Source organism: Hemiscyllium ocellatum, chromosome 18 (assembly GCF_020745735.1).
Source record: "Hemiscyllium ocellatum isolate sHemOce1 chromosome 18, sHemOce1.pat.X.cur, whole genome shotgun sequence".
In the NCBI taxonomy this organism is placed as follows: domain Eukaryota; kingdom Metazoa; phylum Chordata; class Chondrichthyes; order Orectolobiformes; family Hemiscylliidae; genus Hemiscyllium; species Hemiscyllium ocellatum.
In genome coordinates, this window is record NC_083418.1 from 28,050,072 (window position 1) to 28,066,614 (window position 16,543).

The following is a 16,543-nucleotide window of genomic DNA, read 5'->3' on the forward strand; positions in this document are numbered from 1 at the left end:
GCATGCACCATTTTCTAAATGGGGAGAAAATTCAGAAATCTGAAGTGCAAAGGGACTTGGGAGTCCTAGTCCAGCAATCTCTCAAGGAAAATATGTATGTTGTGTTGGTAGTTAGACAGCCAAATGCAATAATGGCATTTATTTTGAGAGGACTTGAATATTAAAGCAGGGATGCACTTCTGAGGATTTATAAAACTCTGGTCAGACCACATTTGGAATACTGAGAGCAGTTTTGGGCCCCATACCTCAAAGGATGTACTGGCCCTGCAGCAGGTCCAGAGGAGGTACACATGAATGATCCCAGGGATGAAAGGCTTTACTTATGAGGCACTTTTGAGAACTCTGGATCTATACTCGATGGAATTTAGAAGGATGAGGGGAGAACTAATTGAAACTTACAGGCTACCGAATGGCCTTGACAGAGTAGATGTTGGGAAGAACAGGAGAGATTAGGACCCGAGGGCACAGCCTTAGAATAAAGTGAAGACCTTTTAGAATGGAGATAAGGAGATATGTCTTTAGCCAGAGAGTGGTGGCTTTATGAAATCCATTACCACAGACTGCTGTGGAGCCCAGGTCAGTGAGTATACTTAAGACTGAGATAGATAGGTTCTTGATTGTCAAGGGACCAAGGGTTATGTGGAAAAAGCAGGCGAATAGGGTTGAGAAACTTATCAGCCATGATCGAATGGCAGAGCAGACTCAATGGGCCGAATGGCCTAATTTCAGCTCTTAAGTCTTAAAACGATGTTTCAGGTCTAGCAATCCAGAGGCCTGGACAAATGATCTGGAGATGTGTTCAAATCCCACCATGGTAGCTGGAGTAGAACAAAGAAATTTACAGCACAGGAACAGGGCCCTCAGTCCTCCAAGCCTGCGCTGATGCAGATCTTCTATTAAATTCAATTAAATATACCTGTAATTCGAAGCTAATTTCACTAATAAGGCCTATGAAATACCAGATTGACATAAAAATCCATCTGTGTCATGGTCAGATTGGTCTACATGAAATTGAAAAAGTACAGCACTGTGGTTTCCTCTCGATTACCATCTGAAATGGCTGAGCAAGCAACTTAGTTGTGTTAAAGAAGGTGATTCAACATCCCTCAGTCAAGGGGAAGTAAAGAGACAATACATGCTGGTTTTCTCAATGATGATCACATCTAGTGAATGAAGGTAAAAGATCCTAGCCACTGGAATAGCTGGACACTCACTCTCAGCTTCTGAACCTGCAAGGGAATTAGGGAGTGCACAGAGAACCACCAACAGAGAAATCAAGACAGCAAGTAAAGCAACAGAGAACAATGATGGGCACACAGACAACTAATAGATCTGCATAGAACTCTGGAGAGCCAATGGGCAGCTGGTGAAACAGCAGGAACTGGGGAAACCAAAATTCAACAATTGAACTACCAAAGATCAAGAGTTAGTCAGCAGGTAACATCTCAATGCTGAGTGCACCAATAGTCAGTATTAGGCCTGTATTAGTCAATATACACTCGTGGATCACACATGGAGTGTGGCAAACAGAAAATCACATATTGATAGCAAATGGCAATATGATACTGGTAGCTCCAAACAGATATCACAGTTTGCAACAGCGCTGGAGATGCAAATTCAAGGTTGAAGCGATAATGTTGAGCTCAAAGGACAGACTAAAAATGTACATCGAGAAATTTCAAAACTCCTCTTGTAAATTAGAATTTCTTTTTGGCTTGGAAATGGTGTACATTGAAACATACTAAAGTGGCAGACGCCTTTGAAAGGAGGATTCAGAGTTGGATGGCAAGGCCCTTACATCACAGATCATATTCCTTGTTTCAGTCCAATGTACACTGTGCCGCTCTGCATGCAGCATTCCTGCAGCAGACTGTCAGTGTTACCACAGCAGAGAGCTGTCTCAAGCACACGGAATGAACTGGAATGCAGCTGCGTTGAGCGGCAGGCACCGCAATACAGAGGCCAAAACTAACTTCATATTGGAGCTGGAATTCTTTATTTGAATCAAATCTATTTTTAGCCATTGTTCATTGAAAAACAGGTGCCTGTTTGGCACATCTTATTTCACTCCAAGTCCACTTCCATTAATCTATTTCTTTCCAATTTACTGACGATTGCACTGAGGTGACAAGCTTTTTAGGCACAGCCTGAGGGAAAGAGCACCATTCGTATGGGATGAATTTTACCATCAATGCCCATGTCATTCATCAAATTTCATACTAAATGGTTACCTTTCAGACACAGAGCATTGTTAGCATCCCTCTCAAAGACTGCCTCATCAGCAGGTCACTCTTACAGCTCCTTTCTTGAATTCTCATTGGGACCCCTTTAGAAAAGGGTGCTCCTTTTAAGCAAAGAAGCCTAGATATCCTAGCCTTTGAGTCATCAAGTCATACAGCATGGAAGCAGACCATTCAGTCCAACCAATTCGTGCTAACCATATTCCCAAACTAAACTAGTCCCACCAGCCTGCCTTTGGCCCATATACCTCTCAACATTTCTTATTCATGGACTTATCTAAATGTCTTTTAAACATTGTAACTGGACCCATATCTCTCACCTCCTCTGAATACTTATTCCACACACATACCACTCTCTGTAAAAAGAAAATTGCCCTTCATGTCCTTAAAATCTTTCTCCTCTCAGCTTATAAAATGCCCCTAGTCCTGAAATTCCCCATCCTAGAGAAAAGGCATTTGCCATTCAGCTTATTTATGCTCCTCGTGATTTTATAACCCTCATCACGTTCACCCCTACCTCCTTCACTTCAGTGAAAAAAGCTCCACCCTTTCCTTATAACTCAAACTCACTATTCTTGGCAACATCCCGGTAAACTTTTTCTGAAATTCTCCGCTACATGATATCCTTACTGCAACAGGGAGACCAGAACTGCACACAGTACTCCAGCAGAGGTGACAATGTATAGATTATAAAGCAGTCTTGTTGCTTATGAGCCAACACCAAACAATCTAAACCAATTGATTCACGCATGTGGGTATGGTAACATAATGGTTATCTTATTAGAATTTAGAGGTCTGGACTAAGGATCCAGAGTCAACCAGCCCACTTTGTGCAAGTGGATGACAATAGACAACCGGTGCAGGAGTAGGCCTTTCTGCCCTTCAAGCCTGCACCACCATTCAATATGACCATGGCTGATCATCCTTAATCAGTATCCTGTTCCTGCCTTATCTCCATAACCCTTGAGAGCTCTATCCAACTCTTTCTTGAATGAATCCAGAGACTGGGCTGCCATTGCCCTCTGGGGCAGAGCATTCCATACAGCCACCACTCTCTGGGTGAAGAAGTTTCTCCTCATCTCTGTCCTAAATGGTCTACCCCGTATTTTTAAGCTGTGTCCTCTGGTTCGGCACTCACCCAGCAGCGGAAACATGTTTCCTGCCTCCAGAGTGTCCATGGGTTTTGCAGGGGTTAAAATCTTACCTAATTCTGAGTCCAAATCCCACTGGAGAATTTATATTCAATTAACGAAATAAACATGGGATACAAAGTCAGTTTAATTCATGACAATTAGAAAACTAACAGATCGTTGTAAAAGCCTATCACTAATGTGCATCAGGGAAGGAACTCTGACCATTCTTACCTAGTCTGGCGTAAAAGTGGACTCCATACCCAGAACAATGTGAAAGCCTCTCATTTCTGATCAAGGCAACGGTTCACCACCACCATCTCAGAGATAGCTAGGAACAGGCAATAATAAAGGCTGGCCTTGCCAATGACACTCACATCACATAAATGAAGAAGTTAAAGTAGCAGTACTAAACCAGAGCTAAACTCTGAACACTAAACTCACCCACTCTAACATATACCAATGCTAAGGAAGATTGTACGTATATAGGAGACATTAAACCAGCTTGTTCATTCCTACATTGGACATTTATTTTTTAAGCACAGTGATCGATATTGGATTTTTGCTGTCTAGTTGATTACCAAAATTACTGAGCAAACAAACTATACGGTTCAAAACCAGATGGCTGGTTACTGTAAGAACACAATCTAATGTAGTTGAAAAATGTGGTGCTGGAAAAACACAGCAGACTAGGCAGTATCCGAGGAGGAGAATTAACGTTTCGGGCACGATTCTCCTGCTCCTTGGATGCTGCCTGGCCTGCTGTGTTTTTCCAGCACCACATTTTTCAACTCTGGTACTCCAGCATCTGCAGTCCTCACTTTCTCCTACATAATCTAATGTAGCCACACATATAATAAAAATGAGCCCACTGTAAAGAAACAGTTGATTATGGCAAATAACTGGATCTATTTATGCAATAGTGTTTAGATTTAAGGCCTGGCTAGCCAGCAACAAAGGAAGGTGTGTTTGTAACTGGATTCAAAAGGATTCTTTTCCCCCATTGACTGAATTGAATGTGAATGCCCCACTCCTAACTCCTAACCATTGTTGATACAATGAAATAACAAACAGAAACAATGCAACACCCTGCAGATCAAAGGCAGTCATGGTCTATTCACCTGCCGCTTGCTGGGATTAGCACTGTGCCATACTTGCTGGTGGCTGTCACAAACTACAACATGCCAGGGAAAGGGGATTTGATCTGCAGGGGAGCCAGCAGAGAGCTCAAGAGCAGATACAATTGTACAGTTTAAAAGACCTTCGGTTAGATACATGAATAGGAAAGATTTGGAGGAGAATGGGCCAGAAGCAGGCAGGTGGGACTAGTTTAGTTTGGGATTATGTTTGCCATGGACTGGTCAGGCTAAAGGCAAAAGTGAGGACTGCAGATGCTGGAAATCAGAGTCTAGATTAGAGTGGTGCTGGAAAAGCACAGCAGGTGGAGCAGGAAAATCGACATTTCGGGCAAAAGCCCTTCATCAGGACTGGTGCTTTTCCAGCACCACTCTAATCTAGACTCTGGTCAGGCTAAAGGGTCTGTTTACGCACTGTATGACTCTATAACACTGTTTATCAACAGGCTGCTATTCTTCCACAAGTAAAACAGTGTCAGCACATTCAGCCTTCTAAATTTGGCACTGTGAAGGTGAAATGCTTTCTGGAGAAAGAAGACAGAAGAGGTAGGAGGCAAGGAGGGTGCAAGTTAAATAAAAATGATGTTTGAAATCTGAGCACATCACTATTTAAAATCAGATTTTTTTAAAAACCATTTCCTCTATTAAAAATGTATTTATTTATCAGTACACGATCTATCACCAGATATGATCCTTTCAGTTATATCCTGCTATTTATCCCTCACATAGAAGATATTTTTATGTCTGTAATAACACGATGGTTAAATGTGTCCTTGGTGTGATTTGATCCTTATAGAAACAGCAGGTCCATTGAGATGACCTCAGTGAGGAAGCAGTAAACGAAAAAGGCTACAATGTCCACAGGCTAGGAAAGGACAACAAGCTGCTCGAGTACCAGATCATTTTCCATGGCACATTTTGGAAAGTATAATTAAGAACGCAGACAGGACAAGGTAATTATTCAGGACAGAGCTACATGTTTGATTGCTAAGGGTTAGAGGGATCAGGTAGGAAAGTTCAGAGGAGACCAAAGCCGGATCAACCATGATCTTATTGAACAACAGAGCAGAGCTGGTCTGCATCCTTAGCCTGCTCCCAAGCTGGGAGTGTGACTGTGATGGTGCTACTCACAGTGACAGCTCTGAATGACATTGTGGTTTAGAGGTTAGTTATGCAGCCAGGTTGCATTAAAATGGCTTGCACTCCCTCTTACTTATAAGACAGCAAGTTGACCTGATCCAAGTATTTCAAATGGTGGCTTCAGCCACAGTCCAACTCTATACCCTGGCGACCAATTCATCCCACTCCCTAGCAACTGTCTGAGACTAAACTGGATTGCTCACAACATTTCAAGTGCATCGACACCATTACTAATTTTGCACTTGCCTCAGCTCATCTGCTACTGAAACCGTCACTCATGCCCTTGTTACTTCCCTGACTTGATGACATTAACATGACCCTGGGTCATCCTTCACTTTTTAACCCTCAGTCAATTGGAGGTCATCCAAAGGTTTGCGATCAGGTTCTCACATCATTATTAAGTTTTTGTTTTAATTCATTCACAAGACATAGGCATCACTAACTGGTCACAGCATTTATTGCCCATCCCTTGTTGTGAGGATACTGGCGAGCTACCTTCTTGCACCACTCCAGTCCATTTCATTAGGTAGATCCACACCGCCTTTAAGGAGAGAGTTCCAAAATTTGGACCCAGTGACACTGAAGGAACAGCTGTGGGCAACTTTAAGGTAGCAGTTCCCCATGGAGGGGAACTTGAAGGTGGCAGTGTTCCCATTTATCTGCTACCCTTGTCCTTCTAGACAGTAGTGATCATGGCTTCCGAAAGGGCAGTCAAAGATGGATTTTTGCAGTGCATCGTGTACACAGTTCACAGTGTTGTGAATGATTCTTGGTGGAGGAGGATTTGTGAGCATTTGCAGTATTTTCTGCTTTTATTTCAGATTTCCAGCAATAATAATATTTTGCTTTTTGCATTTTAGAGATAAGCACAAACCTGTCAAGGTCTATGATCAGGAACTTACAAACCCTGGCATTTCTTTTTAAATAAGCAGCTGCCAGATTGACTGACCACAGTTCCGTTGCTATAATCATTGGTGCAAGTTGATACCATATCTCATTGCAATGGGTTGCTCTCCAGGAATGTTTTTCATTCTTTCTTTTAAACAGCATTACTGAAATATTCTTCCCCCTTACCAACAACTCTTGTCAGAGTCAATTCTTGCTGAATACAATTCTACGTGCTTTCCAGCACTTCGACTGAGTGTAGCTCGTAAACCTGAAACGTTAATGGGGTGTAGATGGCGTAGTGGTATTACCGAAAAACTATTAATCCAGAGTCCCAGATAGTGTACTGTGGACCTGGGTTCAAATCTCACTTTGTCAGATGATTGAATTTGTGGTTAATAAATTCTGGAATTAAAAGCTGGTCTAATGAAGACCATAAAACCACTGTTTATTGTCAGAAAATCCCATCTGGTCCACTAACATCCTGTAGGAAGAAAATTGCTGTCCTTACCTGGTCAAACCTACATGTGACTCCAGCCCCACGGCAATGTGGTTAGATTCTTAAGCACCCTCTGGGCAATTAGGCAATAAATCCTGGCCTAGCCAGCAATGCCCACACCCTGAAAACAAACAAAAGGAAATTTTGCTTCCCTCCATCGATTTTGAGTGATTCTAGTATTTTCTGTTTTTTTTTCCACGTTTATCTTTGTTCAACCCTGGTAAGTGCTGAAAATGTGTTGCTGGAAAAGCTCAGCAGGTCAGGCAGCATCCAAGGAGCAGGAGAATCGACGTTTCTGGCATGAGCCCTTCCTCAGGAATGAAGAAGGGCTCATGCCCGAAATGTCGATTCTCCTGCTCCTTAGATGCTGCCGGACCTGCTGCGCTTTTCCTGCAACACATTTTCAGCTCTGATTTCCAGCAACTGCAGTCCTCACTTTCAACCCTGGTAAGTTCCACGCACAATCTGCAAATAAGTCTGCTGAGAACAAAATGGTCTAGTGCCAGAAATTGCACTTTGAGGAGTAGAGAAATTCCCTTCGTCACTGGTTTAAGCACCCATTCCCTGCACCACTGACGTGTTCTGTTCTCTGTTTGGCAGAGTCATCGTGGCTTCTAAAATAATCCCTCCCAAAACTGTAAGCAGTTCCACCTAGAAAGTCAGGGTCAACATCTACAAAGCGAAAACACTCTTAATGTTCCTTCTACGTCCCAGCTGTTCTGATTTGATTCATTACTGTCATTTGTGCCGAGGTACAGTGAGAAGTGTTGTTTTACATGCCTTACAGGCAGATCGTATGATACAAGTGCATCATTTTGGCACATACTGCTGAAGTTCCTCCACTGTTGCAATGATAAAAATCAATTTGGTGGAATCATCAGCATCAGAAGACTGGAAATGATGAAGCAGAAGATACCAGTACCAATGCCTCAAAGGCTATTGGGAAGGAGCAACTATTCCAACCTGACCAGATCCCAAAATTGAATTTCAAAAAGTATTATAATTAATCATCAGATTACTCATGGAATTACTTCTTCTAGAACTAGACAATTGGTCCATGGGATATGCACTTAGAATTCCTATAGTGTAGAACCAGGCCCTTTTGCCCAATAACTCCACACCAACCTTTGAAGAGTAGCCTAACCAGACCCATTCCCCTACCCTATTACTCTACATTTACCCCCTAACTAATACATCCAACCTACACATCCCTGAACACTAGGGACAATTTAGCATGGCCAATTCATGTAATCTGCACAACATTGAATTGTGAGAGGAAACTGGAGCACCCAGAGGAAACCCATTCAGACACAAGGAGAATGTACAAACTCCAAACAGCCGGAGGCTGGAATCGAACCTGGGTGCCCGGTGCTGTGAGGCAACAGTGCTAACCACTGAGCAACCATGCTGCCCATGCAAAGAGGTAAAACAACTTTAATGGAAAGTTTAAGATATGTAAATAGGTCAGCAGGTTTAGGAAAGAAAATCAATTTCCACCCCAGGATTTCTGGATATTTACTGGATATCACAAAATATAATTTTCACAATGACTCCTCAGCACTTCCCAAGTGGAAATGAGATAATTAAAAATAGGAGGTTTTGGGGGTGTTACTTTCATCCAGCTTCTCCATTGGGCTCAGTAAGTTCAACAGGAAGGGCCGAATAACTGATTGCATCTTTACTGCACTTAATTCAGCTCCCTCCCATTGTCAGCCTTTGTAATTTATCCCAGCTGGCTAGATGTCAGATGTCGCAAATCCAACTTGTTCACACAGTCACACTCTGTTCCTGCTCTGACATGATTAGGAATGCCCTATTGTTCATATGGCCAGATAGTCACCTCGAAGCACAGACCCATTCTTCACTGTACTGTTAGCCCACATACTGAAAGGAACATCTCTGTGCACAGGCACTACACTCTGAAACTGTCAGACCAAGGAAAGCAAACATTCATTTTGCACTGAGTATATGCTGTGTTTTCATTTGTCACCTGTGAGTATTTTGAATATTACAGCGCTGTTGGCAAGGAACCTGTTCACTGCTTGCGAACTTCATTCCTAATAATTTTCCTCAACGATTCCAAAAGAGAGATTGCACACAGATTCATACGGCTTCCTGAACAATCAGCTGAATACCATGAAAGGTAGATGAAGGTCGAAAAGTGTGGCACTGGAAAAAACACAGCAGGTCCAAGGAGCAGAAGAAACAACATTTCGGGCATAAGCCCTTCATCAGAAATCACACGCACACACGGACAGCTCAATTTCACAGAATCACTCATCACAGTTGCTCAGCTGGTATGAAGCAAAATGAGTGATTAGGTGTCAGCAGAGACAAATGTCTTATATCCTGAATCTATGACCACTAAAGTATCAGGAATGTTTAATGAGCATATTGAAGAGTACTGCGCTTTAACCAACAGTATTTGTATGGCTGGTCTGTTTCAGTTTCTGGACAATGGTAACCTCCAGGATGTTGACATACAGGGATTTGACAATGGCAATGTCATTGAACTTCAAGGGGCAAGAATTAGATTCTCTTGGCAATTTGTGGCACAAATTTTACCAGCCTTTTGTTAGCCTAAGCCTGAATGTTGTCCTGGTCTTGCTGCATATGCACGAAGGCTGCTTCAGTATCTAAGGAGTCTTGAATGGTGCTGATGGACTATTGTGTAATTATCAGTAGAGATTAGAGTGGTGCTGGGAAAACACAGCAGGTCAGGCAGCATCTGAGGAACAGGAAAATCGATGTTTCGGGCAAAAGCCCTTCATCAGGAACAGAGGCAGGGTGCCTGCCCCTAATTATCAGTCGTCAATCCAACGTCTGATCCATTGATGGAGCAACTGAAGGTGGTTAGACCAAGAGCACTACCCTGAGGAACTCATGCAGAGATGTCCTGGGCTGAAAGTTATCAATCTCCAACACAACTCCCTGGGAGTCCAGAACTAAAGGGCATAGGTTTAGGGTGAGAGGGGAATAATTTAAAAGGGACCTCAGAGGCAACTTTTTCACACAGGGGTGGTGTGTGTACAGAATTAACTACCAGAGGAAGTAGTGGAGGCTGGTACAATTTCAACATTTAAAAGGCATCTGGATGGGTGCATGGAAAGGAAGGGTTTAGAGGGATATAGGACTACATTAGGTTAGGATATTGGTCAGCATGGACAAGTTGAACTGAAGGGTCTGTTTCCATGCTGTACATCTCTATACACCTAGCTACATCTCACATATGTGAACATATGAACATTCATGCACATGTACAAATTAGGAAGCTGGCCACTTGATCCCTCAAGACTCTACTGTCTTTCAATAAGATCACGGCTGACCTGATTACTTCACATTCCTGTCCACCCCTTCTTGTTTATCAAGAATCAATCTAATGCTGCCTTCAAAAGACTCAAAGACATTACTTCCACCACCTTTTGAGGAAGAGAGTTCCAAAGATTCACAATCCTAATTGAAAAAGAAACAAAATTCTCCTAATCTCAGTCTGAGAAGCATAACCCTTCATTTTCAAATTGCAACCCTAGTTATAGTCTTGACCGCAAGTTGAGGCATCCTTTCCACATCCAACCTGTCGAGACCCCTCAAGATCTCATATGTTTCAATCAAGTCAGGTTTTAGTCTTCTGAACTCCAGGGATAAAACATGTACAGATGAAAAATAGGTAATAACCAGCATGAAATGCTTTTCCAAAACATTCCAAAGATTCCAGAATAAGCATGGCTTACCAGTCCTCTGTGTGATTTAAGAAGGATCAACCCTCAGTGTGATTGAACAAGGATCAATCCTTGGTGTGATTTAACAAGGATACACAGCAAAACTCATTATCCTTTCCTTGGTGTGGAATAGGTTCCTTGGTGTGACAGTCCTCGATCCCATGCTCAGTATCAGATTTCCAATTTGTAATTTTCTTTCTTAAGCCTTGATCCTTTGGTTAAAGATATTATTTTTCTGAAACATTCATTGCTCTTACAATTAACCAAATTCCCCATATCTACACCCATAAAACTAGATTAGACGTATACATAGTTGAATATGTTCGACCTTGAACAAAGGGGGGGTGCTTTTTGTAGACTAAAGGATGATCTGATATAGGTTTATGAAATAAAGGGAATAGATTAAATGGATTAGGAAGGACAAGGGTTCATAAATTGCTAGGCCAGATTAATGCCAGATTTTAGGAATTTCACAGAGAATAATGAACATGATGCTGGCTGACAAGATGGATGTCAATTCAATAAATTCCTTCAAACAAGAGCTGGATTCATTTCTGGCTTGGACATTAAAGATAGTGCATAGTATTATTAGGGCAGATTGATCTCCTGGCCTAACACTGATCCCCTAAAGCAAACTGGGCAACACAAGCTGAAATAGGAGAACATCCTGAAGTAAGACCCAAGTGATTGTAAAGGCTACAAAATATTGTGGTCTCAATACCAGTTTCTTTGAACTGTTTTCCATATGAAGATTAGATTCTGAACAGAGTTTACATGGACAGACAAAGGGATAAAGATTAGATAGGCAGAAAGGGATAGGAAACCATTGAATGGCGCTATGGTCTATGATTCCTATTCAGCTATCTACAGACTCTGCAATGGCAACTGGAGTTACATTGCATTCTAATCTAGCTTCTTACAGTTCAGATATAATCTAGAGCATGTTACAGTACAGAAGAGGCCCTTCATCCCCATTGGGTCTGCACTGACAAAAACTACTCTAAAGCGACACTAGTCCCATTGTCCAAGACTTGGCCCATAGCCTTGGATGTTATGACACTTCAAGTGCTCATCCAAGTACTTTTTAAAAGATTGCCTCAACTATATTCCCGATTGTTACCACCCTCTCTGGGTGATAAACTTTTCCTCAAATCCCCTCAAAACTGCCTACCTTCCATCTTAAAATTATGCCCATTGTTATTGATCCTTCAACTAAGGGGCACAGCTGCTTTCTATCCACCTGTCATAATCTTATATACCTCTATCAGGTCCACCCCACCCCCCAGCTTTCTCTACTCTTATGCACACTTCAGGTTGAGATGACATCTGGTCTTACCAAAGGAATTTGTCGAAGTTTAGTGAGTGAAAGGAAAACTGGCAAATAGGTGTTAATATAGGAAAGTCGAAGGTGAGGTAAGGAACATCTGATAGGTGTACAATCCCCCTCTGTTTAAATGGAAAATTGTAAGATGGCTGCCTACAGTGAGTGCTTCCTGGCTTGCTGTAGTCATGTGACCCCTGCCATTATGACTCCTCATGGGTTACCAACTGGAACCTGCATTAATTGATTCCTGATAGCAACTTCAGACCACGAAGATTTTAGCTTCAGGGAGCTGAGATTTTCCTTCTGGAGTCCTGCTCCCTGACCCGTATCAAACAGTAATTGAATAATCATCTTGCAGTTCTCTTGACATCCTAATCCTCTTGGAACCTGTGTCAAGCTTTTTTTGGAGGGGGGGTGTGTAGTGAGAGGAAGAGAATACAGCAGCTTTCCACCAGCCTGGTCAGCATGATTGTGATCTACAGTGACGCCCTACCCATGGTGGATAGCAGACATTTTACCAGCTATTGCAGAACACTGTTAGCACCAACTGGGTTGGAATGATTAAAAAAAAACTCATTGAGAGCAGTGTAATAGGCACCACTGACCTTGTGGGTTAGGTATCCCCTCATCCATTTAACCTCGTTGGAGCACTACAGCAAGCCAGAGACAGAGATATTGACCAGGGAACAAAGTGGCTTGTTGAAGTCGCAGGCAACTGGAAGCTCAAGGTCATTTTTACAGGTGGAACGTAGGTGTTACCCAAAGCAAACAGGGCACCAACCAAGCTACAGTTCTGAAAATGAGTCACCAGGCTCAACATACGGGCTCTGCTTTCCCTCCACGGACATTTCCCAGAATTTCCCCAGTTATTTCTATTTTTGATTTTGTGAAGAAAACCTGGGAATTACCTTGGAAAGAACTAATCCTTCAATCCATACCATTAAAAGACAACGAACCACTCAAATCTCATTTGCTAGTTGTGAGATTTTCCTGTACACAAATTGGTCATTGTATTCCCCTACATAATATCAACTGGAGCATTTGAAGAATAATTCGTTGTTTGTGAATTGCTTTGGCAGATGTTCAGCATGCGAAAAGCAACGTATACATGCACTCATTTTATATTTGTCCTCCTTTCAGCAAAGTCTGCCTAATAAAGATCAAAAATACTTTTTCTTAATCAATTACAGACTTGAAACATTGGAACAGAAAGGTCACCTCATAAACTGCTTTAGCTATTTCATTCAGTCAGAATGCTAGTCGTGGTGTTTACATTCTTATGATTTTATAGGCTACACAAAGAAGGATACTGGGACCTCTCAGTGTTGCATCCTTGTCTTTTACAATTCCTTCTCAAATGTGGCCACTGTTTCCTGTCCCTAATTTCCCTTGGGAAGTTGGTGTTTTTTTATGAACTGCCTCACCGTGTTGTTAGATGGGGAGTTCCAGGATTTTGACACAATGATGTTGAACAAATAGTTCAACAGATATTATCCAGGTCATATTGATAGATGATTTGTTGGAGATGATGGTATTCCAAAGTAGCTGCAATCCTTGTCCTTGTCGGTGGTGATCTTGACAGGTTTAAGAGATTCCTTCAAAGAAGCAACTCCCGAACTGTTGTTTGCTGTATGGCTCTATTAATGGCTTAGAAATGTTCCTGTCTTGATCATAACTTTAAACCTGTGTCCCTTTTGACTCTCCACTACACAAACACCTGAACTCGATTACTTTTGCGAACACTTTTCACAATCTGGAGAACACAAGTGCAGGCACCTTAAAGACAAAACTACTTTAGGTTCTTCAAAGTTACTCTGTGACTTTGGTGCATAAAGATGGTGATTCCCAATGATATTATTATTACTGGTAATTTTTAAAACAGGCTACATTCACAGACATAATTATATGTGAAGCCTTATCAGGAAGCAGTGTTTCCGTGAGTCGTCATAACTGTACCCACTCCAGTAAGTCACAATTGGTACAATTCTACAAGTTTTGGGCGGACACAACGTTTAGTCCTACTTACCATCAATGTCCGAGTGGTTTAATAAACTATCACTGAGGAGGTGACTGGACCTTCCACCATCTGAAATTAAAAGAACAAATAGGAAAATATCAAAATATTGTGTATTCAGGTATACTCCTCCACTATTGAGTAGACAATATCTCCTTTAGAGTTTAGAAGAAGATGAGTGATTTAAATTGACAGGAGGCTGACTCTATGGGGCTGTTTCCCCTAACTGGAGACCACAGTTGCAGGATAAGGTGTTGCTCAGATAGGGGAGAGGTAAGGAGAAACTCTAGGGGGTTGGGAACTTTTGAAATTGTCTCTCTCAGAGGGTTGAGGTGTATCCATCCTTAAGCATATTTGGGACAGACATTGTTAGAATTTTTGGCACGAAGTAAATTGAGGGATATTGGGACAGTGTGAGAAAGTGGAGTTTATATAGAAACCCAAAGAAAAGCACAGGAACAGGCCCTTCAGCCCTCCAAGCCTGTGCCAACACACTTTGCCTCTCCATATTAAAACTGTCTTCTCTTACAGGATTTGTATTCCTCTATTCCCTTCCTATTCGTGTATTCATCCAGGTGTTTCTTGAGTGCTGCTATTGTGACTGCTTCCCCCACCTCCTCTGGCAGTGTGTTCCAGGCACTCACCACCTTTTGTGTGAAAAACCTGCTTCATACATCTCCTTTAAACTCACCCTCCTCCTCCACCCACTCACACCTTGAACTTGTGTCCCCTAGTAATTGACCTCTCCACCCTGGAAAAAAAGCCTCATACTTCCCACTCTATCCATGCTATTCACAATCTTATAAACCTCTATCAGGCTGCCCATCAACCTTCTGCATTCCTATGAAAACAAATCCAGTCTATTCAACCTTTCTTCATAGCTAAAATCCCCCATACCAGGCAACATCCTGGTACAAATTATGAAGTACAAAAATTATTTATTCCAAACTGACTTAAGTGCAACAAGAACAGTGGCCAAACTATGCCTTACAGGGGAAATTTCAGATAGTATTAGGAGGAAGGTTCGAAAAGAATTCAAAGGAAAGTTCTTTATGCAGAGTGTTGTGATTGCATGGAATGTGTTGCCAGTGGTGGTGGTGAAAGCAGAGTCATTGGGGACACTTAAGGGACTGCTGGACATACACATGGACAGCATTGAATTGGGGGGCGCATAAGTTAGGTTATTTTATTTTAGATTAGGAGTAATCCTCAGCACAACATCGTGGACCAAAGGGCCTGTTCTGTGCTGTACTTTGCTATGTTCTATATTCTAGAAACCTTTTCTGTACCCTCTCCATCCTTCCAGTGGACATGACCTTATTGAGTACACTCCAGACCTGGACGGTCTATTCCTGCTCCTGCTTCTGATTTTAACAGCGAAAAATTCCATTTGAACACTGCAAATTAATCCAAACTTCCCACACGGCAAATTCTTCTCTCATTAGCGAAATAAAGTGAATTTCCCCACCTTTAAATAAATCAGTGATAATCTATCTAATACAAAAGATGTCCTCCCTCTTAAGTGAGGCCCAAGCTCAGCTGTATGGTTACATAAACATGAAAGCAGCCGATAGCTGCCATGGTTACCTGAGCAGGAGTTGCCTTGTTGTCCTCCTCTGCAGAAACAGAGGTTGGGTGCTATGCAATAACCATTACCACATCCAAAGGAGCAAACAGCTGTAAACAAAGCAAAACAAAAAGGTCATGGTTAACATGCAATACTCTCCCCCGAGGACAAAATATGCACAAACCCACTGCAGTCAGGCTAGAAAACAGTCTGCAAACAATTAATAATTTGTCTCTTTCACTTCCGAAAATATTTTCCCATTGCCTGCCTTTTCTGAGCCACTAGACCGCCAAACTATAACTGCAACAAGCTTCAAAGGACATACACAACACGATTTGCAGCCACTGAACCAGAGAAGTACAGCAGTACCCAGTGGGAAAAATACCTTCTCACTGGGTCAGAGATGGGAAACAATGACTCTGGAATAGCTCCGTTTAGCACAGCTTTATTTGGAGAGGAGCCGGACTCAAAAGCCGACAGATTTGGGATGGAGTGGGGAAGGAGTGTTGTATAAAAGGGGCTGAGAGGATTAATACTGAGACGTGCCTCGAGCACCAACAGCTATGATGTCACCACTTTGTGAAAATCCTTGAATTTGCTCCCGAATAGCATTATGAATGCAACAACTGGATTAGCAGTTCAAGAAGCCAGCTCACCACCACTTTCTCCAAGGACATCTAGGAATGGGAGATAAATGCTGGGCCAGCCGGCAGTGTCCATGTCCTATAAATGAGCTTTTAAAAATCATCCAGACCTGGCGGGAGAATAGCTTAGGGGTGACACAGAGGCTCAGTGGTTAGCACAGCCACCTCACAGCACCAGGGACCTGAGTTCGATTCCGGCCTTTGGTGAGGCTGGAGTTTGCACATTCTCCCCATGTATGCGTGGG

At 42.3% G+C, this 16,543-nt stretch overlaps 1 protein-coding gene across 7 annotated transcripts in view; it reads right to left on the reverse strand.

Annotated features, from left to right (window-relative positions):
- Positions 1 to 16,543, reverse strand: part of LOC132824379 (von Willebrand factor C and EGF domain-containing protein-like) — a 325,791-nt gene that overhangs the window by 205,334 nt on the left and 103,914 nt on the right. For all 7 annotated transcript variants that reach the window (XM_060838784.1, XM_060838782.1, XM_060838783.1 and 4 more), the window contains exons 3-4: positions 15,675 to 15,764; positions 14,100 to 14,159 (exon numbers count right to left, since the gene is read on the reverse strand). In XM_060838784.1, coding sequence (XP_060694767.1) covers positions 14,100 to 14,159; positions 15,675 to 15,764 — 150 coding nt within the window. The remainder of the gene's footprint in view (positions 1 to 14,099; positions 14,160 to 15,674; positions 15,765 to 16,543) is intronic.